This window comes from Furipterus horrens, unplaced genomic scaffold (assembly GCF_987537825.1).
Source record: "Furipterus horrens unplaced genomic scaffold, mFurHor1.1.pri manual_scaffold_8, whole genome shotgun sequence".
Classification (NCBI taxonomy): domain Eukaryota; kingdom Metazoa; phylum Chordata; class Mammalia; order Chiroptera; family Furipteridae; genus Furipterus; species Furipterus horrens.
In genome coordinates this window covers 49718259-49745491 of record NW_028327178.1, presented here as the reverse complement: position 1 = coordinate 49745491, position 27233 = coordinate 49718259, and the positions used below count along the sequence as shown (strand labels likewise).

General features: G+C 38.0%; 1 protein-coding gene across 6 annotated transcripts in view; it reads right to left on the bottom strand.

Annotated features, from left to right (window-relative positions):
• The window catches only part of PTPRM (protein tyrosine phosphatase receptor type M), an 883942-nt gene that overhangs the window by 325550 nt on the left and 531159 nt on the right, over window positions 1-27233 (bottom strand). For all 6 annotated transcript variants that reach the window (XM_090285792.1, XM_090285794.1, XM_090285793.1 and 3 more), the window contains exons 12-13: window positions 3453-3726; window positions 2509-2545 (exon numbers count right to left, since the gene is read on the bottom strand). In XM_090285792.1, coding sequence (XP_090141918.1) covers window positions 2509-2545; window positions 3453-3726 — 311 coding nt within the window. The remainder of the gene's footprint in view (window positions 1-2508; window positions 2546-3452; window positions 3727-27233) is intronic.

Genomic DNA, 27233 nt, shown 5'->3' with positions numbered 1-27233 from the left:
CCTCCAAACATTTTATATAAAGATACTTGTCCAGTTGTTGCATGAGAACACTGAAATCTATATAAGTTCAAAACACTGCTTAGGAAAATGGTTCAGTACCTGAATTAAGACACCACACTGTCAGCAATATATGGCAAAAAAGTCAGGATGTTTGAACTCTTGTAAATTTCAAACATTTTCACTATATGGTACCCATAAAGTTATTAAACCTATTTCTCTCTTATGACTAAGTAGTCAAGATGGAAATGCTGCCCACACTGTAAAAAGAATTTTTAGTATGAATAAGAAAAAATGCTTGATTATAAAGGTGGTAAAACATTAAACTGGGCTGTAAAGAGAGACTGCTGCATCTCTACATGTAAAAATTAATAAAATAAAATGTAAAAACCAGTGCAGTTTCTTCCTGTATTATGATTTTATAAATAAAAATTACCATGTTACATAATAAATATTAAAATTTATTTCCCTCTTACCCCTAAAGAGGTTATTTGGATAGAGTTTGTTGCTGTGTAAATGTTTGCAAATGACTCAGAAAATATGAGTGGGGAATATCTAGTCAATCAGGTCATTTGATTGTTTAATCACCCTTCGGTGGATTGAAAAACAAATTACAATATTGATTAAATCTAGCTGATGGAAGAAAATGATCCAAATCACTGTCTAATTCAATCTATTGTGAAAACAGCAAACATCAGATTTCCATGATTACTAGTGTGCTATTTATATTGTGTATTTGAGTATGTAAATGAACATGATGACAGATATTTCATTGTTTTCAGAGTAAACTGGGCAGTGACTTAATTCTAACAAAGAGGAAAATAGATACTTATACAGTGCAATGCTATAACTGGAAAGGGGTTCTGCTGCGTAAAAGCCACGAGTTATAAACACGGGGTAGGAGTCTGAATGCTTGTGATCAAGCCTAGATCTGTTGATTATTAGCTGAGTGAACTTGGTAAGTCAATTTGTCTCTCAAAATATGAATTTTCTTCATCTTAAAAACAACAATAGCAATACCTGTCTCTTTTCACAGTAATATTAAAGAAGTAAATGAGAACATGTGTATGAAAGTCATTTTCAGCTGTGATGTTAAAACATAAGGCATTATAAATTAGAAACTCTGGAACTGGATTTACTTTTCAGACTTCAACAATATGTAGACTTCAGCAAAGCAGTCTGAGCATGGGCAGTGACCTGGAGGTCTAAGAACATCAATACCTCATTCAAGGGCCTCATAATACTATAGTAAATAAGTTAATAGTGTACTGTAGTTTACAAAACTCATTAATATCTTTAATTTCATTTATTATTAATGTATTCCTATAAATAAAGGCACTAATCAGGTACAATATATGAAATTTGAATGTTTTAAAATCAATATAAACAGAATCTTGGAAATAAAATTATGAGCCCACAAGGACAAACAAAATACAAATGAGGAGAGTACCTTGCACAATGCCTGGCACATAACATAGAACCAAAAAATATTTGTTAAGCAATCTGAATACAAAGGTCGCGTATCTTTATAAATAAGAATTCAATGAGAATTATGAAAATGCAGATGGTCATCATGATATATTCAAATTATGTTGCCTCACAGTTAAACAATGAAAACATGATATTTTTATCCAACAGAACTCATCAAATGACTATGACCTGACTAAATCTAGTGCTAAGGACCCAATGACACCTTTTTACCATCACATCTAAATTAAATCACATAGAACTTACTCAGTGTACATACATGGTTACTCTCATATCTGAAGGAGTGAATTTAACTACAAGTGCTAATTTATAATGCCTCATTTTAATGCAACATTTTACATTTCTCAAACCTTTTTCTCATATACGTCCACATGTGAGGGTTAAAATCAATCACACTGCAAGGTCAACAGGATGACGTGACAGCTTGGGCACACACACAACTGCATTTTCTTGTTTAGAAGGCACTGTGTGGTGAGTCTAAGGCAATTAGCCTCCATTTCTACTGCTCATCCTTGACCACATTTTTCAGGATTTGAACCAGGCCTGGGAAACAGGTTCCACAATAACATCACCTGATTACTGGGTTCAAAGAGACACACATCATCAATTAAAAGAAAAGCCCATATAGACTTTACAGAACTACTATAACAGGCAATTCCTTAAAAAGCAAGTATTTTACTACTCTGTATTTGAACATTCGCTAGATATAGTAGCACTACACGTAGTACTATGGTTTAAAAAATGTGTTCTGAGATTATATGTAATTTTATTTTAAAACAATTTTTAAAAAAATAACTGTTGAAAACTGCTTGGAACACAACAATATGACTTATTTTAAAAAGTATTTCTATGTTAATGTTAACTGCCAGCCCATGTTAATTGCCATTAGATCCTAATGCATACATACATGCACCAAACCCATATACCCTTATGTCAATGAAGTTAATATTTCAAGAAGTTTTAAATACCCTCTAAAATCTTACAGGACAAAAATAAGAAGAGTATTCCACAATTTCAACCTACCTTTTGTGGCCACTCGAACACAGTCTATTTTGGTTTCCTGTGTCAAATAAAGAGGGGGAAAATCACTATTCATGTTTTATTTAAAACAAAAGTATCTGCAGACCTGTTTAAATACTGATAAGGGAAGGCTGCATTGTTCCAAGTGTAGCATTAATCACATGATGGCTTACTCTTTGGAGGACCTAAACAGAAAATGTGGCTGCCTGGTGGCCCCTGGCCTCCTTCTCCAGATCCTTAGTTGCTCCTCATGAAAACACTACTAGAGAACTCTGTGTCCCAGATTTCCTCCCTTTTTACCAGCAAAAGTCAAGCCAATGATAATATCCAGACCCATGCTGTGAAGGAGGCAAACCACTGTTGTATCTGGAAAAACTACCCTTCCTTTATAAAGAGACCTTACTATCTTATCAGAGTTCTGGGTTGGTCTGAACATAAAAGGGAAAAAAATTCAAAAATAACTTGAACTTTTTTTGTTAACATCTCATCTTTTTAAGCTGTTTTCTCTTTGAAAAAAGAAAGATACCCAATTTAGTCACAGTTATGGAAGCATAAACTCTTGTGGAAACAAAGAAATGGGACAGAATATGCTGAAAAGACGAATGTGAATCTCACAATATTTTAAATGAGCTGAATGTATGTGGTGTAGCTATACTATTTTCCTGTAAAACAGTAAGCTAAGCAGAATTACTAGCCAACTTTTGGTAACAAGTAAAAACTGAAAATAAAATACATCATGTTGCTAAAATATTATTTCTATCAAAACAAATATGAATATAATCATTCCCATAAATTTCTCTATAAAAAGAGAAAAAGCCCACGCTTTTTTTCAAGTTAAAAAAAACACACACACAAAGCATGACTACTTCTTACTACTTTCTTATTTAATCTATGTTCCCATTAATAACTTTAAATAGCCTAAGTAAACAGTTATCTATAAAACTTACCCCATTGGCTCTACTAGCAGCTTGGAAATAAATTCTGTAGCTTTTATGAGGGAGTAGGGGAGTGTTCCAGTATCCATTGTATGTCTTGTTATCACCAATAGTAAAAGGCTGAGCAGCTTGCAGGCTGTTTGCTGGGAATTCAGCAGCAAAGTAGTACTGTGAGTTCAGGATGGAAGCATTCTGGAAGTGAATTGGCACTGGGTAGCACTTTAAAATTTCTGTTGTCTTTTTCATTCTTCGAGGACGTTCTTCCTCAACAACTATTTGATAGACACTAGAAAAAAAAATTATCAGTGATATTTTATGATAACTGAGCTGATGTCCTTTGTCTCCAATTGCACGGACCCATAGGATAGCCAAAATAAAGAATGCACTGGATATTGTCAATAATAAGTGCTTAGTACATATTAGACACCCATGTGACACTTGCTCAATGAAAGAGAAAAAGTGCTGAACTTTTCATAGCACTCTCTTATCCCAAATAATAAATTTTTTGAGGGAAACAAAATTCACATAATTACAAAAGTTTTATATAACACTCTCTGCTGTTTATGGCAGTAGGACACTAAAATATTTTTCTCACATGAAAATGAAGATGAATTTGTAGACAATTAACCCAGTTTACCTAATCAATAAAATTATATTAACTATAAATTTATTTTTAAGAAGTAATGTATTATTTTCTTCCATGACATTTGTATGAATGCATGTGAAGTTTTAACAAGTCATAAAATATAATGAGTAATGACTCATGTTAACTAAAATTTGACTTCAATATTTTCTTTTAATGAATTTTATTTTATTTTTATTATTACTTATGCTGTTACAGTTATCCCAATTTCTTTTCTCCTTCCGCTCCCCTCTGCCCAGCCCAACCCCCGCTTCCATAGTCAATCCCCAAACCATTGGCCATGTCCACGGGTCCATCATATATGTTCTCTGACTAATCCCTTCACCTTCTTTCAAACAGCCCAACTTCCTCCTCCCCTCTTACTGCTGCCAGTCTATTCCATGGTTCTATGCCTCTGGTTCTATTTTACTCATTAGTTTATTTTGTTCACTAGATTTCTCTTATAAGTGAGATCATACGCTATTTGTCTTTCACTGACTGGCTGATTTCACTTAGCGTAATAGTCTTTAGTTCCATCCATGCTGTTGCAAAGAGTAGGAGTTCCTTCTTCCTTTCTGTGGCATAGTATTCCATTGCGTAGATGTACCACAGTTTTTTGATCCACTCATCTACTGATGGGCAGTTAGGTTGTTTCCAACTTTTGGCTATTATAAATAGCTCTGCTATGAACATAGGAGTGCATAAGTTCTTTTAAATTGGTGTTTTGGAATTCTTAGGGTATATTCCCAGCAGTGAAATTGCTGGATCAAAAGGCAATTTTTAGGTGTTTTTGAGGAAACTCCATACTGATTTCCATAGTGGCTGCACCAGTCTGCATTGCATTCCCATCAGCAGTGCACTGGGGTTCCCTTTCCTCCACATCCTCGCTAGCACTTGTTGTTTGTTGATTTATTAATGATGGCCATTCTGACTGGTGTGAGGTGGTATCTCATTGTGGTTTTAATTCATATCTCTCTGATTGTTAGTGATGTTGGGCATCCATTCATATGTCTATGAGCAATCTATATGCACTCATTCGAGAAGTATCTATTCAGGTCTCTTGCCCATTTTTTAATTGGATTGTTTGTCATCTTGGTGTTGAGTCGTATGAGTTCTTTATTTTGGAGATTAAACCCTGTCTGATGTATCACTGGCAAATACGTTCTCCCATACAGTCGGTTTCCTTTCCATTTTAATGATGGTTTCTTTGGCAATGCAGCTTTTTAATTTGACATAGTCCCATGTGCTTATTTTATCCTTTATTTTCCTTACCCTAGGAGATAATATCAGCAAAAATATTGCTATGTGGGATGTCTGAAATTTTACTTCTTTCTGCTAGGATTTTTATGGTATCATGACTTATATTTAAGTCTTTTAACCATTTTGAGTTTATTCTGGTGTACAGTGTAAGTTGGTGGTCTAGTTTCATTTTTTTTTTTTTTTTTTTTGCATGTAGCAGTCTATTTCTCCCAATACCATTTATTGAAGAGACTATATTTACTCCAATGTATACTGGTAGCACTTTCATCAAATATTTATTGACCACAGAGACATGGGCTTATTTCTGGGCTCTCTATTCTGTTTCATTGATTTATGTGTCTGTTCTTATGCCACTACCAGACTGTTTTGATTACAGTGGCCTTGTAGTATAGTTTGATATCAGTATTGAGATCCCTCCAACTTAGTTCTTTCTCAAGATTCCTGAGGCTATTAGGGTCTTTTCAGGTCCTATATAAACTTTTAGAGTATTTGTTCTATATCTGTGAAATATGCCATTGGTATTTTAATAGGAATTTCATTAAATCTATAGATTGCTTTGTGTAGTATGGCCATTTTAATGATGTTAATTCTTGCCATCCTTGAACATGGTATATTTGACATTTTTTTATATTCCTTTGCCCTTCACAATATTCAGTCAGTGGAAAGAGATGGCATAAGAAAAGTAGAGAAACAGGATTGGAATTTCAAAAGCCAAGGCCCTGGAGTTATAAGAAGTTTCTAAGAGTAAGTCCTGAACAAGTCTACTTAAATTATATATAAAGATAAGATGGAACTGATCATCCTTCGAAGATACCTGCAAGGACAGATGTCACCACAAAGTGGATCTCTCACCTTTCCCTCCCTGCCCCTCCAATGTCTTTGAGTTTTGAAGTAACCTGAGAAGAATAAAAGAAACCTTGAAGGGGCAGACTTTTAAAATTAAGATATATACATTTACTAGAATGATAAATATTTGTGTAGTTTTGTTGAAAAAATAGGTTCTAATACTGAGAAAAACTAAAACTTGACAATAGCTTTCAGAAACTGCATCCAGATTAAGTTGGAAAATCCTTCTGGTAACAAGCTGTATCTTTTTCTTACCACTTCAAGAAAGCACTGCTCTCCACTGAACAATGTTGTAATTCTTAGTTGCTCAGTATTGGATACTCATTAATGCCTACCATGCCTGCCAGCTTGGGGAAGGCCTGGAGAGGTCCCTCTTTGTGCTCTTGTCTGTGTGTACTCTAAATGTGCACTCAGTAAATTCAACTATTTCTAGGACTACAACCACTTAGCACATTAGTGTAATACATTGCAGCTGTTGTTCAGTTTGTATTGATAATTCTGTCTAAATAAAAATCAATTGTTGTAGAACACTGAAATGATTGCTCAGTAGACAGGCAGTCCAGCAGGTTTACAGTGTAAGGATAAAGTGAATTCTGAGCAATGATGTAAATTAAAAAAAAGAAATACAACTCTTATTTCCTAACATCAGAGACTTTGGTCACATAAGATGCTCTATCAAATTTGGTAGAATTCTCACTGCATCATAGAGCCAACATGAAAAGAACATGATTGAGTTAACATGGACTTTGATTTCTAGCCCCCTTCTTGACTTAGAGCTACAGTCAGATGTGGTGCTTTACAATATATCTGCAAAATTCTTAGAAATTTCTCTCATTAAGAATGGGGTTGGCCTAGCTTAATTACTACATTCAGCCAACAGAATGTAACAGAGGAACAATGAGTAAATCTCAAGGGTTTGGTCAGAAAAGGCCATGCAGCTTCAGCCTGGTTCCCCAGGGAAGCCAGCCAGGAAAAAAGCCTGAACATTCCATGCTAGAAAGGCCACATGCAGGCAATCTGCTTAGCAGTCCCAAATAGCTCCCAGCCCAACAGTCAGCATCACCAACAGCCATGCATGTGTGCCATCTTGTAAGGCTACACAGCTGAGACTTCAGATGATGAGCAGAAACCCCAGCAGAAACTCCCAGCCAAGCTTTTGCTAGCCCACAAAATCATGTCAACATAGAAAGGTTGTCTTAAGCTACTAAGTTTTGGATATGCAGCAAATATTAAGAATACTGGGTCATATAACAGCATGAGTACAGGGCCAAGGTCAAAGCAAAAGACCATAGCACCACCACACATGACAACTGACCCATGAAGAAGTTTAATAAGTATGACAATGAATACAAACAACACTGAGGAAGTGTGACTTTTCTCTTGGAATGCCTTTAATAGGGGTGGGAGATAGTGGCATGTGCAGCAATCTAGGCTCTAATCCTAATTCTTCCAGCAGAGGTTTTAAATTAATTTCTTTTATTTTTATTTTTTCCTGTGAAATGAGAGAATTAGTTGGACCTCTATGGTGAATTTTATATTTTTATTCATAATTTTATTTAGCATACAAGAAATAGTATCACAAAAGGGATATACAGCAAAGGAATAAATTGCTTTGCAAAGGGGTTCTCCATTAAATGAAATAAGTTTTAACATTAGAGTCCTCCTATCAGTCAGCTTTTCCAATTTATTTGCTATATGACATGATTTTCAAAATTTCACTTTAATAACAACTTCTGGAAAATCCATATACTACACAAAGTAGAAATATGAAGATACATGGGGGAAAAAATGAAGGAATTATTTTATACAGGAAGGCTAGGCCAAGAGCCTTGCACATGCAGGTTTTATTTTTCCATTTTACTGATGAGAAAACTGAGGTTCAGAGGTGAAGTGCTCATTCTATCTGGGGCACAAAGTTAATTAAGTAGCAGATGTCATCTCTTGACCATCAGCAAGACAGTACTAGCACTGCCTGTTAAAAATTCGTTAACACTCATGTGAAATGTTTGCACCACAGACATCTTCAGTTGCTCATGCAAACACAACCACACACAAACCAGTCTCCTTCTACTCCCATAGTCAATTTATTTTGAGTATTGTGTAGAGATTTTCTCATTTATCACATCAAGAGAGCTATAGGTGGTAATTATATCTCTGACCTAAATTCCTTCTTCCATTTGTTTTCATAACATTAATGATTTCCAGGCCAGACACTCCTGGATTCTTCAGTGACATTAGCAGCTGACTGGTGTCTTCTCCAACTCCTGATCCCTTTCAGAAGCCTCCTTATCAATGGCACAGAAGACAGGGATTACTCACTTCTTAACCTGGAAGGAGCTCCCTCCTGCTTCTAACTCTGCTAGATAATAGCTTAGAACAGCCACTTCTAGACTTTTCAAATGCCAAGATCTTGAATTCTCTTACTACAAACATATTTTTCTCTGTTTTTCCTCCCTGCCCTGGACCCTGGCTTGTTACTTAAATGCTGTTCTCCCTGACACATCAAAATCTTTTGTCACTCTCAGCAGATGACATTACTTCATAAAGAAGACTGAGACCCTTTCATGAACTCTCTCAGGGGCTTACAATCTGTTCCCCCATTTTGATGTATTCTTGTTCTGCTCCAAACTCACAAAAACATGTTTTCTGTGAAGAGGAGGGCTCTGATTTAGTCATGTCTTATCTCATGACACTTAGAATGAAGTGGCCATATATACTTCTTGAAAGCATAATATAATCCAGGAGCAATTTCTATTCTCTACATATTATATGTTGTAGTAGGGAGGAAATATATTGGTTTTCACAAATATGCTTTGCTTTACTAAAATTTAATACTAAGTTTATTTTGTATTCATTTACTGAATACCCAATAACTAATAGAGGAGGAAATTACATGAAAAAAGTTTTGTGATAAGCAGGTGCTGGCATGATTGTATATTTATCCTGGATGACCCACAATTAAATAATGAACCTTGATAGCATCAAAAGCTGCATCTCTGCTTTCTCTACCTTCTTCTCTCACCTCCATCTCTTACTCTTCATCCATCTTTTCCCCACCTTTACTAGTACGTGTGTTGTGTTGTGTGTCTGTTTAACTAAATATTTTTTTGAGCACCTGCTATGTGCCAGGCACTGCACTACTTTCACTAGAACAATATGATACTCAACATTCTCTAATGCAAGAAAATTTTGTTTTATAATTTAAATACCGTCTGACTTTGGATGAAAAAAATTAAATTTTCCAAACAACAATTTCATGAGGATTAGAAGAAAAATTGAGAATTAAATGATCATGCACTGGGCCTCCATTTTAGCCAGCTGGTATGTTATCCTATATACTCTATTCCAGATATATTATTTTTTGAATGGCTACCATCTACTCATCTTCAGATATATTAAAGGAAGAACTAAGTTGACTAGAGCAATTTCAAACTCAAAATGTCTTTTCATCCTTGCTCCACAAGATAAATTAGATTTGCAAGCATCCAGATCTCAAATCTATTTGCTCTTTAATAATTTAAGCACTGAAAGGTCAAGCAGTTCTCTTCTATTCCTCTTTATCAAAGTCCAAGTGCTAATGAAAAATAGCTAAATTCTATCTGCTGACCAATTGCCACACATTGCTGTCGCCTTGATGGAAATTAACACATTATTGGTACCTAGGTCAATGGTACCTTGCCAGTACTTTATGACTAATGTGCTTTTCATTTGTTCAAGTAACATCATTTCACTAATGAATTCATATTATCTTTCCAACCACAACTATAATCTCAAAAGTAGCTTTGAAAAATCTCAGTTTGAATATTTTTTCTTAAAAATGATTTTTAAAAATCCTCAGGAATGGAAAACCAAGCAGAAGTTTCTAGCTTAGTGAGCTGAATTAAAATTCTATTATACTTTTAATATGTTATTTATTCTCCCTTTGTTTATTGAAGTCACACCATTCCTAGCCTTGTTCTACTATTTTGGAATTTAGAATAACATAAAATCTTCCCATGGCATTTGCCATAAGAAGGCACACTACATTGTGAAGATAAAGCTGCTAAAAATATGGCATCACTATATCATAACTTCCTTATGAAATGAAACTTAATTTAAAGTTTAATTTATGCCATGCTTTTCTACAACAAAACTCTCAGGCTTTTTACAAGGAGAAAAAGAAGTCTGCATTTATATAGAATAGCACATGAAGTATAATCTAGAATAGAACATCTGAACATCTTTCATGTACTTTGTTAAACTTGAAAGTTCAAATGTGATAAAGTGTTTTTTGTCTTTTCAAACTTTGAAGACTTTGAGGTGAAACCTGTGGCAAATTTGCAGTTGACTTTACAATTTTTGTCCTAATTCACTTCCAGGTCAAACCCTTCGTTGTACATCTATTTTTCTTATCCATTTATTCTACTTCTTATCAGCATAAACTATTGGAGGGTTATCCAACTGGGAAACAGAACAAGGAGAGGAGTAAGGGAGAAAAGTAATGATCCATTTCATTGTTGCTTTTGCTAATCCTTTAAAGTTGGCACTTCTGATTATTTCAAAGACTTAGAATATTGTTCATTTCATGGTACCTAATGTGACCTTTGGCTTGATTTGCAATTTTTGGTAAAAACCATCTATTCTAAATGTATAAAAAACAGAGATTACTATTAATATCTTCTTAAAGATTAATATTTTAAGGAAGGTAAGATGGCGGAGGAGTGAGGAGAGGTTGCGGTTTTAGGCTCCGGAGACCCGTCTGCAGTTTGGGCTAATTGCAGACAGAACATCTCAGTGAGCAGCTGGACATTGGTGGGAGTTGAGCCAAGGCACTGCTGGATTAGAGAAAATCCATCTGGGAACAACCTGTTTAGTGAGGATAGCGGAGAAAAAGGGGACGAAACGGGATTCCTGACTGGGGCAGGAAGCACACAAAGGATTTTTGCCGACCACAGGCTGCCCCGGAGAGGAGTCAGGCAGAGAGCAGATCTCTGCCCGCTGGCAGAGACGGGACTCAACCAAGTGGCATTGGCGCTGAAGGACAGGAGACAGCGTGCTGCCGGGCAAGTGAGAACATAATTCTCCTTTATATTTTTCTTTAGTGGACGGTGGAGAGGGGAGGAAAGTTTGGGGGTGGTAGGCCATTCTGGAGGAGCCCAGGCACAGAGGCGCGCACATCCACTCCACAACCTTACCCTTGGGTCTCGGGGGCACATAGGGAAGTGCTCTCACTCACTGACCCAGGTGCGCGGTGCCGTGAGTCCAGGCATCCCTCGGACACTCCCCAACGGACATAAGATCAGTGCCCCTACGGGCACAGGGAGGGCCCACTGAACACGCAGAGGACTGTGCACAGACAACCCTAGACAGCTCCCGTGGGCGCAGGGCCCCAGGTCGGAAAGCAGACCACTAGCGCAGGCTCTGTTTGTGCCCGCCCAGACGGGTGAGGGAAGGCGGGCGGCTGCAGCACGGGAACAGCGGGAGGCGGCGACCCACAGACGCTCGCTTCCACTGAGCACAAGTGTCCCCCGCCCTGCCCTAAGAGGCGAGAGACCAACTCCCGGAGCTCGGCTCAGCGGGACTGAGAGCACGGGGCGGCGCACAAGCGCGAAAGCACCTCAGCCCGGGGACAATAGACGCCAATCCCGGGGCAAGCTCTCGGGCCACCCGCGAGTGCAGGGACACGTGCAGGGACTCCTCGGCGCGAACGCGGAACTGCCGCAGCCCAGCGACAGCAGGAGCCAATCCAGGGGAAAGCGCTCGGGCCGCCCGCGCGGGCAGGGACGCGCGCAGGGACACCTCGGCGCGAATGGGGAACCACCGCAGCCCGGCAGCAGTGGGCTCCAACCGCGGGGCAAACTCTTGGGCCACCCCAGCGCGCAGGGGCTCGCACGCAAGGGCTCGAGCGCAAGGGCACCTCAACTGGCTCCAGCGGGCAGCAAGGGAGCGCGCCGTGCCGGCAACCGTGGGCGCACACCAGTCCTGCAAAAAAACAAGAACCTCTGACCTGCTACACTAGACCAGCTGCGGACCCAGAAAAAGAAGGCAACACACCAAGGCTAAAACGGAGTAAAAACATCGCTTTTTTTTTTTCCAAATTTTTTCTCCCAAATTTTTTCTCCCTTGTTCTTTCTTTCTTCTTAATTATTTCTTTTCTTTCCTTCTTTCTTTATTCTTTTCCTGGGGTATTTTTTGGGGGGGGTGTTGGGGGGTATATATATATATATATATATATATATTTTGTTGTTCAATTTTTTTCTCTCTTTTTTCTTTCTTTCTTTCTTCTGTATTCTTTCTTTTCTATCTTTCTTTGTTCCTTTCTTGCTTACCTTTTGGGGTTTTTGGGGGGGGTTGTGGTAAATTTTTTATTTTCTTCTCTTTCTCTCTTTCTTCTTTTCTTTCTTCTATTTTCTTGGGGATTTTTTTGGGGGGTGTTTTTCCTTCACCTCTTCCAATAATAACAAACTTTATCTCTAACGTGTTGCATATAACCTCTCCTTCTCATCCTTTCTCTTTAATCGTTGTTTATTCGTTTGTGTGTCTAGCTTAGCCCCCCTATCACTCTAAATAATATAATATAATTACTATATAAACCCAAATACAATACAATCCCACTTTCTTACTATATTATGTATTTTTCTATCCTTTTCTTCTATTTTTATTAACATACAATGTAAATATTACTAACTGGCTTGCACAGTCTCAAATATTATTAATCTATCACCCCCTCTATCAAAAAATATATTTTTCCTCCCCAAAAACAACTCTTATCTATTCTTCCTATAGTATAAAAGCTCAAATCTCTTTACATTTATATTAATACGGGCTAGTTGGCTAACGATAGCAGGATAGAGTGGGGGATACTTTTTGAGGGTGTGGGTCTCCTGCCTGGGCTGTGTGTTTATGTCTTTAACAGCATATCCACAAAAGAACTCAAGACAAAGTGGATAGAGTGATTCTCAACAAACTAGCCAGAAGGAAGATCCTATCAAAGAACATCTGAAATATAACCAAACAGCATAAACAAACGACATAAAGGGTAACTCAAGAACATCAGGCTCAGGATATCAAAGAGACTGCACCACTGAAACTCCCAGACCTTCGATAAAGAATATTACACCACAAAGGAGGGAAGTCAAAGCAGACTACCCCCACCCAAAAAAAAACCAAATAAATAAATAAATAAATAAAAACAAAAAGAATCCAGCATGGTAAGACGCAAAAATAACCCCTCAATGAAAAGAAAAGAGGAATCCTCAGAAAGAGAGATAGATGAAATAGACATAGCCCAAATGTCAGACATGGAATTCAAAACAATGGTGGTAAAGAAGCTCAATATACTCGACATCCTTAAAATCAACTATGACAACCTTCAAGGAAGTTACCAACAGCTCCAAGAAAATTACAGGGAACTTGCAGAGAACTATACCAGCATAAAAAAAGACATAGAAATTGTTAACAAGAACCAGGAAGAACTTAAGAATACAATCTCTGAACTGAAAAACACAGTAGAATCAGTCAAAGGCAGACTAAACGAAGCAGAGGATCGGATTAGTGAGTTAGAAGATAATGTAGAGAAAAACTCCCAGACAATACAGCAAAATGAAAAACAATTGAAAAAATATGAACAAGATGTAAGGGAATTACAGGATAGCATTAGAAAAAATAATTTAAGGATCATCGGATACGAGAGGAAGAAGAAAAGGAACATGGAATTGAAAATCTGATAGGAGAAATAGTGACAGAAAATTTTCCGAACCTGATGAGAGAAAAAGCTATGTAAGTCCAAGAAGCACTGAGAGTTCCAATCAAGAGGAACCCCCAAAAACCCACTCCAAGGCACATCATAGTTAAAATGGCAACATTCCAAGACAAAGAGAGAATACTAAAAGCAGCAAGAGAAAAGCAGCAAATAATATACAAGGGAGCTCCGATAAGGCTATCAACTGATTTCTCAACAGAAACATTACAAGCCAGAAGGGAATGGTCAAAAATATTTCAAGCAATGAAAAACAAAGGCCTACAACCAAGAATACTCTACCCAGCAAGACTCTCATTCAAAATAGAAGGTGAAATAAGGAGTTTCTCAGACAAAGGAAGACTGAAAGAATACATCTCCACCAAACCAGCATTGCGAGAGATGCTAAAGGGAGTGTTCTAAGAAAAAAGAAGGAAAAAACAAGAGAGGAGAGGAACAGAGGTACAAAGGGAAATGAATAAATACACATCAATAATAACCTTAAATGTAAATGGATTAAATGCTCCAATTAAAAGACATAGGGTAACGGAATGGATAAGAAAACAGGACCCACATATTTGCTGTCTACAAGAAACACACCTCAAAACAAAAGATTTACACAGACTGAAAGTAAAGGGATATAAAAAAATATTCCAAGCAAACGGACCGGAAAAGAAAGCCGGGGTAGCAGTTCTCATATCAGACAAAATGGATTTCAAAGCAAGGACAATAAAAAGAGACAAAGAAGGACATTTCATAATACTTAAAGGAACAATCCATCAAGAAGATATGACTTTGATAAACATATATGCACCCAACATAGGAGCACCCAAATACATAAAGCAAATACTAGAAGACCACAAAAAGGATATCAACAACAACACACTCATAGTAGGGGACTTCAACACTCCATTATCAACAATAGACAGATCATCAAAGCAAAGAAACACCAAGGATATACAGGCATTGAACAACACACTAAACCACATGGATCTAACTGACATATATAGAACTTTTCACCCCAAAGAAGCAAAATATACATTCTTTTCAAGTGCACATGGGACATTTTCAAAGATAGACCACACGATAGGTCACAAAACAAGCCTCAACAAATTCAAGAAAATTGAAATCATATCAAGCATCTTTTCAGATCACAATGCCTTGAAACTAGAAATCAACCTCAGAAAAAAAAAATCAAAGACACCCAAAGTCATGGAGATTGAATAACATGCTATTAAATAATGAATGGGTTAACAATGACATCAAAGAAGAAATCAAGGAATTTCTAGAAACTAATGATAATGAGCACACAACAACCCAAAACCTGTGGGACACAGCAAAAGCAGTCCTGAGAGGGAAGTTTATAGCAATACAGGCATATCTGAAAAGGCTAGAAGAATCTCAAATAAAAAACCTAACCACAATGCTACAAGAACTAGAACAACAACAACAAACAAAGCCTAGGGCAAGAAGAAGGAATGAAATCATCAAGATCAGAGCAGAACTAAATGACATAGAGACTAAACAAACAATCCAAAAGATCAACAAAACTAGGAGCTGGTTCTTCGAAAAAATCAACAAAATCAACAAGCCTCTAGCCAGTCTAATCGAGAAAAAAAGAGAGAAGACACAAATAAACAAAATCAGAAATGAAAGAGGAGAAATCACGACTGATAACTCAGAAATACAAATGATAGTTAGAAATTACTTCAGACAACTGTATGACAAGAAATTTGACAATCTAGAAGAAATGGACAAATTTCTAGAAACATACAACATTCCAAAACTGAATCAAGAAGAAGTGGAAAGTCTCAACAAACCAATAACAAAAAAGGAAATTGAAACAGTAATCCAAAATCTCCCTGCACACAAAAGCCCTGGACCGGATGGCTTCACAGGCGAATTCTACAAAACATTCAGGGAAGAACTAACTCCTATCCTCCTCAAACTGTTCCAAAAAATCCAAGAAGAGGGGAGAATCCCAAACTCTTTGTATGAAGCCAGTATTATCCTAATCCCCAAACCAGGTCAAGACACAACAAAGAAAGAAAACTACAGGCCAATATCACTGATGAACATCGATGCTAAAATCCTCAATAAAATATTGGCAAACAGGATCCAGCAGTACATCAAAAAGATCATACATCATGATCAAGTGGGCTTCATTCCAGGGATGCAAGGATGGTTTAATATTCGCAAATCAATAAATATAATACATCACCTAAACAGAACGAAAGACAAAAATCACATGATCATTTCAATAGATGCAGAAAAAGCATTTGATAAAGTACAACACCCATTTATGATGAAAACACTCAACAAAATGGGAATAAAGGGAGCATATCTTAACATAATTAAGGCTATATATGAGAAGCCTGAGGCCAACATCATACTCAATGGACAAAAACTGAAAGCATTCCCCCTGAACTCAGGAACTGGACAAGGTTGTCCACTCTCTCCACTCCTTTTCAACATAGTGTTGGAAGTCCTAGCCACAGCAATCAGACAAGAAAAAGAAATAAAAGGCATCCAAATTGGGAAAGAGGAAGTAAAACTTTCATTATATGCAATTACATGATAGTATACCTAGAAAATCCTATAAACTCCACTAAAAGACTACTCGATATAATAAGTGAATTTGGCAAAATAGCAGGGTACAAAATAAATATACAGAAATCTAAGGCATTTCTGTACACCAAGAATAAAATAGCAGAGACAGAGACAAAAAAGAAAATCCCATTTACTATAGCAACAAGAAAAATAAAGTACCTAGGAGTAAACTTAACCAAAGAGATAAAAGACCTGTACTCTGAAAATTACATAACATTGAAGAAAGAAATTAAGGAAGAAACAAATAAATGGAAGCAAATACCATGTTCTTGGATGGGAAGAATCAACATCATCAAAATGGCCATACTACCCAAAGCAATTTACAGATTCAATGCAATCCCTATTAAAATACCAATGACATATTTCACTGACCTAGAACAAATACTCCATAAATTCATATGGAACCAAAAAAGACCCCGAATAGCAAAAGCAATCTTGAGACAGAAGAACACAGCAGGAGGAATCACAACACCACATATCAAACAATACTACATAGCCACTGTAATCAAAACAGTATGGTACTGGCATAAGAACAGACATATAGATCAGTGGAACAGAATAGAGAGTCCAGAAATAAACCCAGGCCTCTATGGTCAACTAATCTTTGATAAAGGAGGAAGGAACATAAAATGGAGTGAGAAGAGCCTCTTTAACAAATGGTGCTGCGAGAACTGGATAGGGACCTGCAAAAAAATGAAACTAGACCACCAACTTACACCACACACAAGAATAAACTCAAGATGGATCAAAGACTTAAATGTAAGCCGTGACACCATAAAAGTCCTAGAGGAAAACATAGGCAAGAAAATATCAGATATCTCACGTAACAATCTCTTCACGGATACATCTCCTAAAGCAAGAGAAATAAAGGAAAAAATAAATAAATGGGATTACATCAAACTGAAGAGTTTCTGCTCAGCAAAAGAAAACATCAGCAAGATGAAAAGGAAACCAACCATATGGGAAAACATATTTGCCAATGACATCACAGACAGGGGACTGATTTCCAAAATATATAAAGAGCTGATACGACTAAACATCAAGAAAACAAACAACCCAATTAAAAAATGGGCAAGGGACCTGAACAAACATTTCTCCGAAGAGGACATACAGAAGGTCCATAGACACATGAAAAAATGCTCAACATCATTAGCCATCAGGGAGATGCAAATAAAAACCACAATGAGATACCATTTTACACCTGTCAGAATGGCCATCATCAACAAATCAACAAACAACAAGTGCTGGCGAGGATGTGGAGAAAAGGGAACCCTACTGCACTGTTGGTGGGAATGCAGACTGGTGCAGCCACTATGGAGAACAGTATGGAATTACCTCAAAAGATTAAAAATGGAACTGCCTTTTGAACCAGCGACTCCACTACTAGGATTATACCCGAAGAATCTTGAAACACCAATTCAAAAGAACTTATGCACTCCTATGTTCATTGCAGCACTGTTTACAATAGCTAAGTGCTGGAAACAACCTAAGTGTCCATCTGTAGATGAGTGGATCAAAAAACTGTGGTACATTTACACAATGGAATACTATGCAGCAGAAAGAAAGAAGGAACTCCTGCCATTTGCAACAACATGGATGGAACTAGAGAGAATTATGCTTAGTGAAATAAGCCAGGCAAAGAAAGAAAAATACCATATGATATCACCTAATACAGGAAACTAAAGAGCAACACAAACAAAGGAACTAAATAGAACAAAGAGCAGAATAGCAGTCAATAGGGGGGAGGGGAGAGGGAGAGAAGGGAGATAAGTAAGGGAAGGGATTAGTCAAAGAACCCATATAAAAGACTCATGGACATGGACAACGGGGAGGGATATGATTGCGGGAGAGGGGGTGGGTTGGGTGGGGGAGAGAAATTAGGGGAAAAGGGGACAACTGTAATTGAAAAACCAAAATAAAAAAAAAGAAAAAAAAATTAAAAAAAAAAAAACGATTAATATTTGGGGCAAGAGGAAATGAAAGTATAAATTATATGGAAAGCATGTAAAATATATATGCAATTAAAATTTACTGTTATGTAACAGCATGGAATTTATTTTCTACTTGTTCTTTGTTCAGTCATACCCTTTTCCTAAACCTGTCAGCATTTACTGAAATGACACCCTATTAACATATAAAACGTGGTAAATTGAACTAACTTTTAAAAGTTTTGCCACCAGATTATAATTAGAAAAAGAACAGAGCGGCAATTGTGGGAGGGAGCTAAGGGGTAAAAGGGGACTAAATGGTAATAGAAAAAAATACAATAAAACGTTTTTAGAAAGGTTAATTCAGCCCTGGCTGGTGTGGCTCAGTGGATTGAGCACTGGCCTGTGAACCAAAGGGTCACTGGTTTGATTCCCGGTCAGGGCACATGCCTGGGTTGCAGGCCAGGTCCCCATCAGTTGCGGGCATGCGAGAGGCAACCACACATTGATGTTGCTCTCCTCTTTCTCCCTTCCCCTCTCTCTAAAAATATAAATAAATAAAAAAAATTTTTTTAAAGGTTAGTTCAATATGTTCAATATGCTTGTCATCATAACTAGGATTCTTTAGTCTTTCATGTAACACTGGCACTGAGAGTTGCTGACCTAACACAGTCCTGTTTATTGGATCATAAATGAGGACTGATAACTAGTTTTACACAGAAAGTGGGCACTGCACAGCATACACAGCATAAATAGATCTGTGGGATTGAATATTCTATGTTTGCAACTATAATTTTTCTTTGTCCTGCTTTGTTCTAGATAAGATTGGCCATAAATTGCTGTGGAATATTTGCAGGGCACTACAAATGTATTTTATATTCTCTTTGCCATAATTCATCACAAGGAGCTTGCCTACCATCTGTAAGTTACTACTACTATGTGCTTGTGTGTATGTGTGTGCAGCATGCATGTGTGTGTACATGTGAAGCATGCCTGAGAATGCAGGCCAATATCCTGCTGCTGCTCAGCTAGTTAGTGTTAAAATCTGATAGAATAAAGTATTAACTACAGCTGAAAGGCTGCGTGAGAAATATGAACTCAATTACAGCTCTATATTGTGAACAAAGGGCAGGAAGAAACAATCATTTAGTTATGGAGGTTTGGGATAATAAAAGAACATCTAGGACATTAGATTCAGGCTGAGAAACTCTGTAAAAGGCCACCTGCTATTAATTTTCACAACAGGCACCAAATTTCTAGTAAATTAGTTCTCAATGGAACATCTGTAAGGGTGATTTCTCCCTTTTTTTTCTTTGCATATTTTATTTCACTCATTTATCATAATTTAATCATCACAATTTCATACTAAACATGACTATAAAAATTATAATTCAAGGTCAGCTACTATTATTAAAACATTTTCTCTTAAATAGCTCTAGTGATTTGAATAAAAAGAGAAACTGAATACTATGAAAGTCACATTATATAACTTGGTTATATGTTTGTATTATAGTCAATTCAGTATCTTTCAGTTCCTGCAGGTAGTGGCACTGCAGGTCAGGTGAGCTAAAATGTAACCATCACCACCAAAGAGGCAGGGGCACCAAAGCAGGTGCCGGAGAGAGAAAGCTGAAACAGGAGCCACATACCACAGGCAACCAGTTCCAGCTTTGCCACTAAATAATCAACTGACCTCTAAGGTCCTTTTCAGGTCTAATATTTTATAATTCCTGGTATGAGATCAGGCGAGTTGTAAGATCAACAAATGAAAATTATTTCATTCATGTTTCCTCCATCATTCTATTCTACAAAAAATAATGTATCAGGTGTCAAGCCCTGTGTGCCAGGCACAAGGGAAGAATAAAAAGAGGAATTAGGCACAGACTGTCCTTGTCCTTGAGAAGCCCAGCCTATGGGTGTTATAAACAGGTCACCCAAACAAAGAACTAGTATGATAAGGATCTGATAAGGGATTGTACAAAGTGTAAGGGAACACAGGGGAGGAGTGTCAAGGTCTATGTCAAAACCTCTTGTAGTATCTGCTTCATTGAGGACAGCTGTCTTGAACTTAGTGGCCAAACATTCCTACTGCCAGTGACATCTGAAGGCTGACCCTGCACTGCCTACAGCCACCAATTTACTCCCCAAATTAAAGATGTCTTTAAATTCCCAATGCAGCCTCCACTGACTCAAACCATTATGCAAAGAACCTCCCCTGCAAGTTCCCACAAGTTTCTCCCAAAGAATCACTAAAATAGCTGAAATTCCAAGAACCCATGAGAATGCTTTATCAAGAGTAGAGAAGACTGAAGGTCATGGGTGGAGCCTCAGCTCAGGTACCCAAGAAAGTCCTGGTGGGCATGCCCAAGAGGCCCCTGAATGACTCTAAGAGGAACCCTAGATTGGCAAGGTTTTTCTATTTACATACTGCCTAGCCTGTGGCAGAACTGTAATGTAGAGCACAATGACTAGGGTGAGTTGTCTTGACTTCAACTGTTGCCTGTGAGCCTGAGGTGAGGAGAAAGAACGGAAGCCTCCATGCAGAGTCCTGGGCTCAGTTCCCCAATATCTCTTGCCAAATCTCTGTCAGGTAAATTGAGAGCTATTCTTTCTACCTTCTGTAATCACTCCTCCATACAAAGATCCACAATTTCTCAATTTTAGCATTCCATTTGATATCCATTGCAATTATTAAGGTCAAATCAAAATATTACAGATATGTTTTATTATTTTTCTGGAGGTGGCGGCGGTGGTGGTAGAATCTGGCCATTTCTTGCTGTCCCCATCCAGGGACAGCCTCCCTGCTTGGCTTTCTCCACAGAAGACCTGGCTGGCATTCAGAGTAGGGGCCTGTGCTCACTCTGAACCTGTACTGGAGGCTCTGGGAACGAGAGTGACACTTTGACCTTACACAGAGAACCCTTCAGAGGACACTATGTTGAAAAAATAATGTTTTTTTTTTTTTTTAAATCAGGGAAGAAAAGCTTTGTACCATATTTTCATGCACACAAGCAAGTTTGAAGTGGAGTTTGAGGAATAGTTAAATTAAGTTTCATTGTATAAAAGCTCAAATACATCTACTCTGTTATTATTACCTTACCCTGCCATTTTTAAAGCTTCTTTTGAAGGGTCCTGGAGAACAGACTTAGTTTCCAAAATGAAATTTCAAAGAGATGACTGACATTATCATCCTAGAAGCAACATTAATAAAAATGATCTTTGTTTCTTGGCAGTAAAGGAATCACAGAGTATTATTTTTTAATGCAATAAAATTCACCTAAAATCAGGTGGAGTAAGGGTGGTAGAGGTGGTGATAAGAAATTCAGCATCATTCTTTAATACACAATTCTAGGAATTCAGCTACAATATGTAATGAAAAAACCCAAGTCAATGTAGTAATACAAAACTGAAGTTTCACCACTGAATGACATGTTGGTTTTTGTGATTATGTGTACCCTAAATAAAAAAAGGAAAAATTTAGGTTGGAAGTCAGATATTTAGAACTCATTTCCTTAAACAATTTTAGCCATGAACAGAACATTTCCAAAAGGTTACTGTGACAAAGGAACACATAGCCTAAAAGATTTAAGAGGTTCCTACAATTAGCATTTCTTCAATAAATAAGAGGGGACAACTAAAAAGCTACTGATAAGCATCTCAAAACAACTGGTTTTATCTTTCCTGACTCTCTGGAGACTATTAAAAATAATGAAACAACAACAACAAAAACATAACAACAACAAAAAGACCGATTAATTTGATTAAAACAATCCAATATACTAAAACAACTTTGTTTAATCAAAGTTCTTCAAATACTCAAAATTTCACTATTAAACACTGAGCAATCTGTGATGGGGTTGGACTACTAAAAAAAGTCTTAGTTTAAAAATATTAATGAAGAAATAAGAAATAAACAACAACAACAAATCTTGCTCTAACTTCTAAGAATTAAGTAACAGAAGAGAGCACAGCTGTGGGGTCAAAACAGGTGATTCTGTTAACTTCCCAGACCTCAGTTCACTCATCTCTGCATAGGGATGCTGGCATCTGACTAGGGAGTCTACTCTGTCTGGCTACAGATCATTTCATAAAAAACCAAGCATGGGCCTGGCACATTATAGCTACTCAATCCAAGAAACAATGACTATTTAGTTTTTATTATCATAGTAATTATTAGTCTACACAAACTGGTCAGAAGATAGTAACTGAGGTTCAGAAATGTTGTACTAGAACCTGGAAAATTTCCCAAGACATGGATGGAAGAAAAGAGGACACCATGATATTACATGTTATTGTCATCATTACAGGTCAGAATAGCATCAACAATAAATAAGAAAAGCTTTCCTACACTAAGCAGATAACATCTGTGTTGGATGCTGTCCTGAGAGAGAGAGAGCTTTGCTCACATGTCATTAATTCTCTCGGCCACTCTTTGAGGTAGATATTAGTATTACTCACATCTAATTGATGAGGAGAATGAGAGTCAGAAAAGTTATAAAAGTTTCTCAAGGTTACAGAGCAAGCAATGGTCAGGATTTAAACCCAAGATTACCAAATTCCACACTGTGATTGGTTGCATTTTTATGGTCTTAATATTTCTGTACCTTTCTTTCCAGAATAGAGCTATTACTTGTAATTACTCCAATCAACAATGCCTTCTCTGTGGCAGGCTGGCAGAAAGTGCAGTCAAACATTTAAAAAGGTTGGACTTCTGGCTAAGATAGCGGCATAGACAGACACATTGCATTTCCCTCCACAACTAAGAAGGAATACAACTACCTCAAAACTAGAAACAACCAGAAGTTCCAGAAAATCAAACTGCATGGAAGCCCAGCAAACAAAGATATAAAGAAGAAATACTCATCCAGACAGGAAGGAGGGGCGGAGCCAGGGCGGAGAGACTCAGTGTGGTGGTGGTAGCAGCGGCGGCAGCGGCAGGCTGGCAGAAAGCGCAGCCACATGTTTTAAAGTCAGGAGGGACACTTGGGGAGCATTGCCAGCTCCTCACCAGACAGCATAGCTCATGGTCCCAGCACTGGGGAAAATCAAGCCTCATTGCTTCTGACTGTGAAGACCAGTATGGGCTAGGGAGGAGGCAGAGACTGTTGGTATCTCAGCAGAGCCCGCTTGTTTAAAGGGCCCCAACAGTCCTGGGATGTCTGCAGACCCACCCACTCTGGGAACGACGGCCAGGGCAGCAGCTAGAGGGGCACCAGTCCAGTGTGGAAGTGGGAGAAGTGCCTGGAAAAGGGGCAAGTGCTGGGCAGACGGCATTCCCTCTTGCGCCCCTCCCCCACATACAGCACCACAACGTGTTGTAAGAGGTCGCCCTGTACTGATGAATCCCTAAGGCTCTGCCCCTTACAAAGTAACAGGAGCGACAGCTCTACCTGGGACGTGGAGGCAAACAAACACAGGAACCTGTTAGAATGAGGAGACAGAGAAGTATGGCCCAAAATGGGGAATGGATCAAGGTTCCAGTGGGAGAACCAAGCGACGAGGAGACAGCCAACCTAACAGATGAGGAGATAGACAAACAGACACAGAATTCAAAACACTGGTGATAAAGATGATCACAGGCTTGACAGATATGCTTGAGTATGGCAAACGCGTAAGAGAAGAAGTGAAGGCTGTGCTAAGTGAAACAAAGAAAAATCCACACAAAACCAATGGTGAAGGGAAGGAAACCATGGTTCATATCAATGATTTGGAACATAAGGAAGAAAATAACAGTCAATCAGTGCAGAATGAGGAAGCAAGAATTGAAAAAATGAGGAAAACTTCCCAAATTTTGTGAAGGAGGTGGACATACAGGTCCGGGAAGCATGGAGGGTCCCAGGCGAGCTGGACCCAGAGGGGACCACACCAGGACGCATCATAATTAAGATGCCAAAGGTGAAAGGTAAAGAGAGAGTCCTAGGGGCAGCAAGAGAGAGGCAGAGAGTTGCCTCCAGGGGGGTGCCTATAGGACTATCAGCTGATTTGTCGGAGGACTCTTTGCAAGCAGGAAGGGACTGGCAAGCAGTATTCAATGTGATGAAAGGCAACCTGCAACAAGGATTACTCTATCTAGCAGAGCTATCACTTGGAATGGAAGGGCAGATGAAGTGCGTCCGAGACAAAGTGAAGCTAAAGCAGTTCATCATCACCAAGCAATTATTATATGGAATGTTAAAGGGACTTATTTAAGAAAAAGAAGATCAACAGTATGAACATTAAAATGACAACAAACTCACAACTATCAACAACTGAATCTAAAAAATAAAAACAAAAACAAACTAAGCAAACCGGAATAGGAACAGAATCAGAGGTATGGGGATCATTTGGAGGGTTGTCCCCTGGGAGAGGGGAGGGGGAGAATTGGGGAAATGGTGCAGGGGTTAAGAAGCATAATCGGTTGGTACAAAATAGACAGGGGGGAGTTAAGAATAATGTAGGAAAGGGTGAAGCCAAAAACTTATTGCATGACCCATGGACATGAACTAAAGGCGGTGTGATTGCTGAATAGAAGGGGGGTACTGAGCAGAGGTGAGCAAAGGGGAAAAACATTTGGAACTACTGTAACAACATAATCAATAAAATATACTTAAAAGAAAAAACAAACAAGCAAAACATGAATTGATGGCTGTGCCCAGCACAGAACCAGGGTTGGAAATATAGAGGCTAAATCACAGAGGGCAGTTGTTGCCCTAAAGGGGCTAGCAGTTTAGTAGGACAAGCAGTAACCACACAGCAAGGTATGTCTGAAGTAGGTCAGAGGAGCAGCAAGGCCAAAGAAGAGTCTCCAAGGAAGTAGACATCTGGGCTACAACTGGAAGGGTGACAATAAGTGAGAGAGGGAGTGTGTTTATGTGTGTGGTGTGTGTATATGTGAATGGGTAAGTGTGTGTGTGTTATGTGTGTTGGGGGTGGAGGGCAGGAGCAGGACAGGGGAGGGAAGAAAAGAGAGGACTTGGTGCTAAGGAAACATCAAATGCAACCAGGCATATTCTCAGTACTGAGTAGTATTTACATGACTACAGCTGACAGATGGCTTGAAGGGGAGGCTGATTCAATAAGACACTAGAGGGTGGATACCTTCCATTATGGAGAAAGCAGTCTGGATTTACCCTGAGGGCAATAATAAAACTGGTAAGTTATTAACCAGAATGAAAGATCCCCGCAGCCCCAGTGTGGAGCATGGACTGGAGAGCTGAAAGGACAAAAGCATGAACTAATGCAGCAATGGGAGTAATGAAAAGGAAAAAAGGGGTGTGTGGTTAGTGACCCAGATAGGTGAGAAGTGAGGTAGGTCTTCAAAGGAGTCAGTACAGGCATGCAAGATTCTAGTTGCCTTCCTGATGGAATCCGAATTTGTGGTAATGGCTTATTTGAAGGAGTCTTTCTGAATATCTCTTCTCATTTAACAAAACGTAGATTGATTCAACAAGGATAAAGGCAGGGTATTCTTTCATGCATACGCATTACATGGAAGGGTCAATGTATTTAACTTTCGTTTTGGGATGAAAATATGAATTTTATCTTGTTACTGATATTCTGACTAGTTAAAAGACACTTGTAGACCTTTAGCTTCTTATCTATTAAAGTTTCAGTGATAATTACTTCTGTGAAGAAAACAAGGATGTTTAATTTAATAAACATTTATCACACACTTAATTAGGTTTGAGGTACTGAATGACAGTGACTAAATTACGAAAATCATTTTGCATTTCCTATTATATTTACATACATTTTACAATATTATTAACCTAGGAAAATGCTCACTTTCAGCATTAAATGTATAAATATAATTAATATTCATTCCCGAGTGCTGGTCAAAACTCATTTACTATGTGTGTGCTTTTTAAATTGTATTTACTAGGATGACCACTGCCTACCTCTTTATTTTCTCTTATCCTAGGCTTCTCTATAGGTTGCACCTCTCCTTGGTGGACCAATCCCTGCCCTCCACCTGTTGACTGGCTCCTTTCTACTTCTCTGGGTTTCAGCTTAAATGGCATATTCCTGATTCCCTTACTAAGATTTCACCTTTATGTCACATGCTATTAAGAGTACCCTGGACTTTTCTATGCAGCATTGATCACCATCCCAGCACAGTGACTTGAACAGAAAAGTATTCAATTGATGTTAGGTGAATGAATGGAGAATGAATGAATAATAGCCAAATGTCAACACTAAAATTTCCTATAATACTTTCAATATTATAAAGGAAAAAAGAATTTAATCTGATACTCATAACTGTATAGAGCTCTTACCACCTCTCATTGAGCCAAAAATAACGCTGACACTGGACAGGAAAACGCTTTTAGGTAAAAGCAGAGAAGTGAAAGAAGTGAGGCATAGAGAACAACTCAAAAAGGATGTGGTTATACAGAAAAAATCTAACATCCCTTCCTAAGCCGTTTACTATTTACAAGTTGAAAAACAAAGTATTAATTTAATTAAACAGCTGAAAATTAAATACAGGTAACCATCACATGGGTAATGTAATAATATAATCATCTATATTTATATATTTTATAATATAAAAATAAAGTATGTAACAAACAATTTCTGATTAAACAGAAGGCAAACCAGCACTTACGTGTTCTCATAAATAATTATATTGTATGAGGCCTGTCCAGAAAAAGACCAGCCATTGTTAATATAAAGAGAATGGCTTGTGCGATATCGACATAGCCTGGCAGCCAAGGAGAGTGGACTGGAATGTGCATGTGTGAACAATGATGACTTCACTGTACTAGGCAGTGGGGGCAGTAGATGCCATTGAGTGAGCATGTGTACTGTGTGGTTGTCACATTCAAAATGAC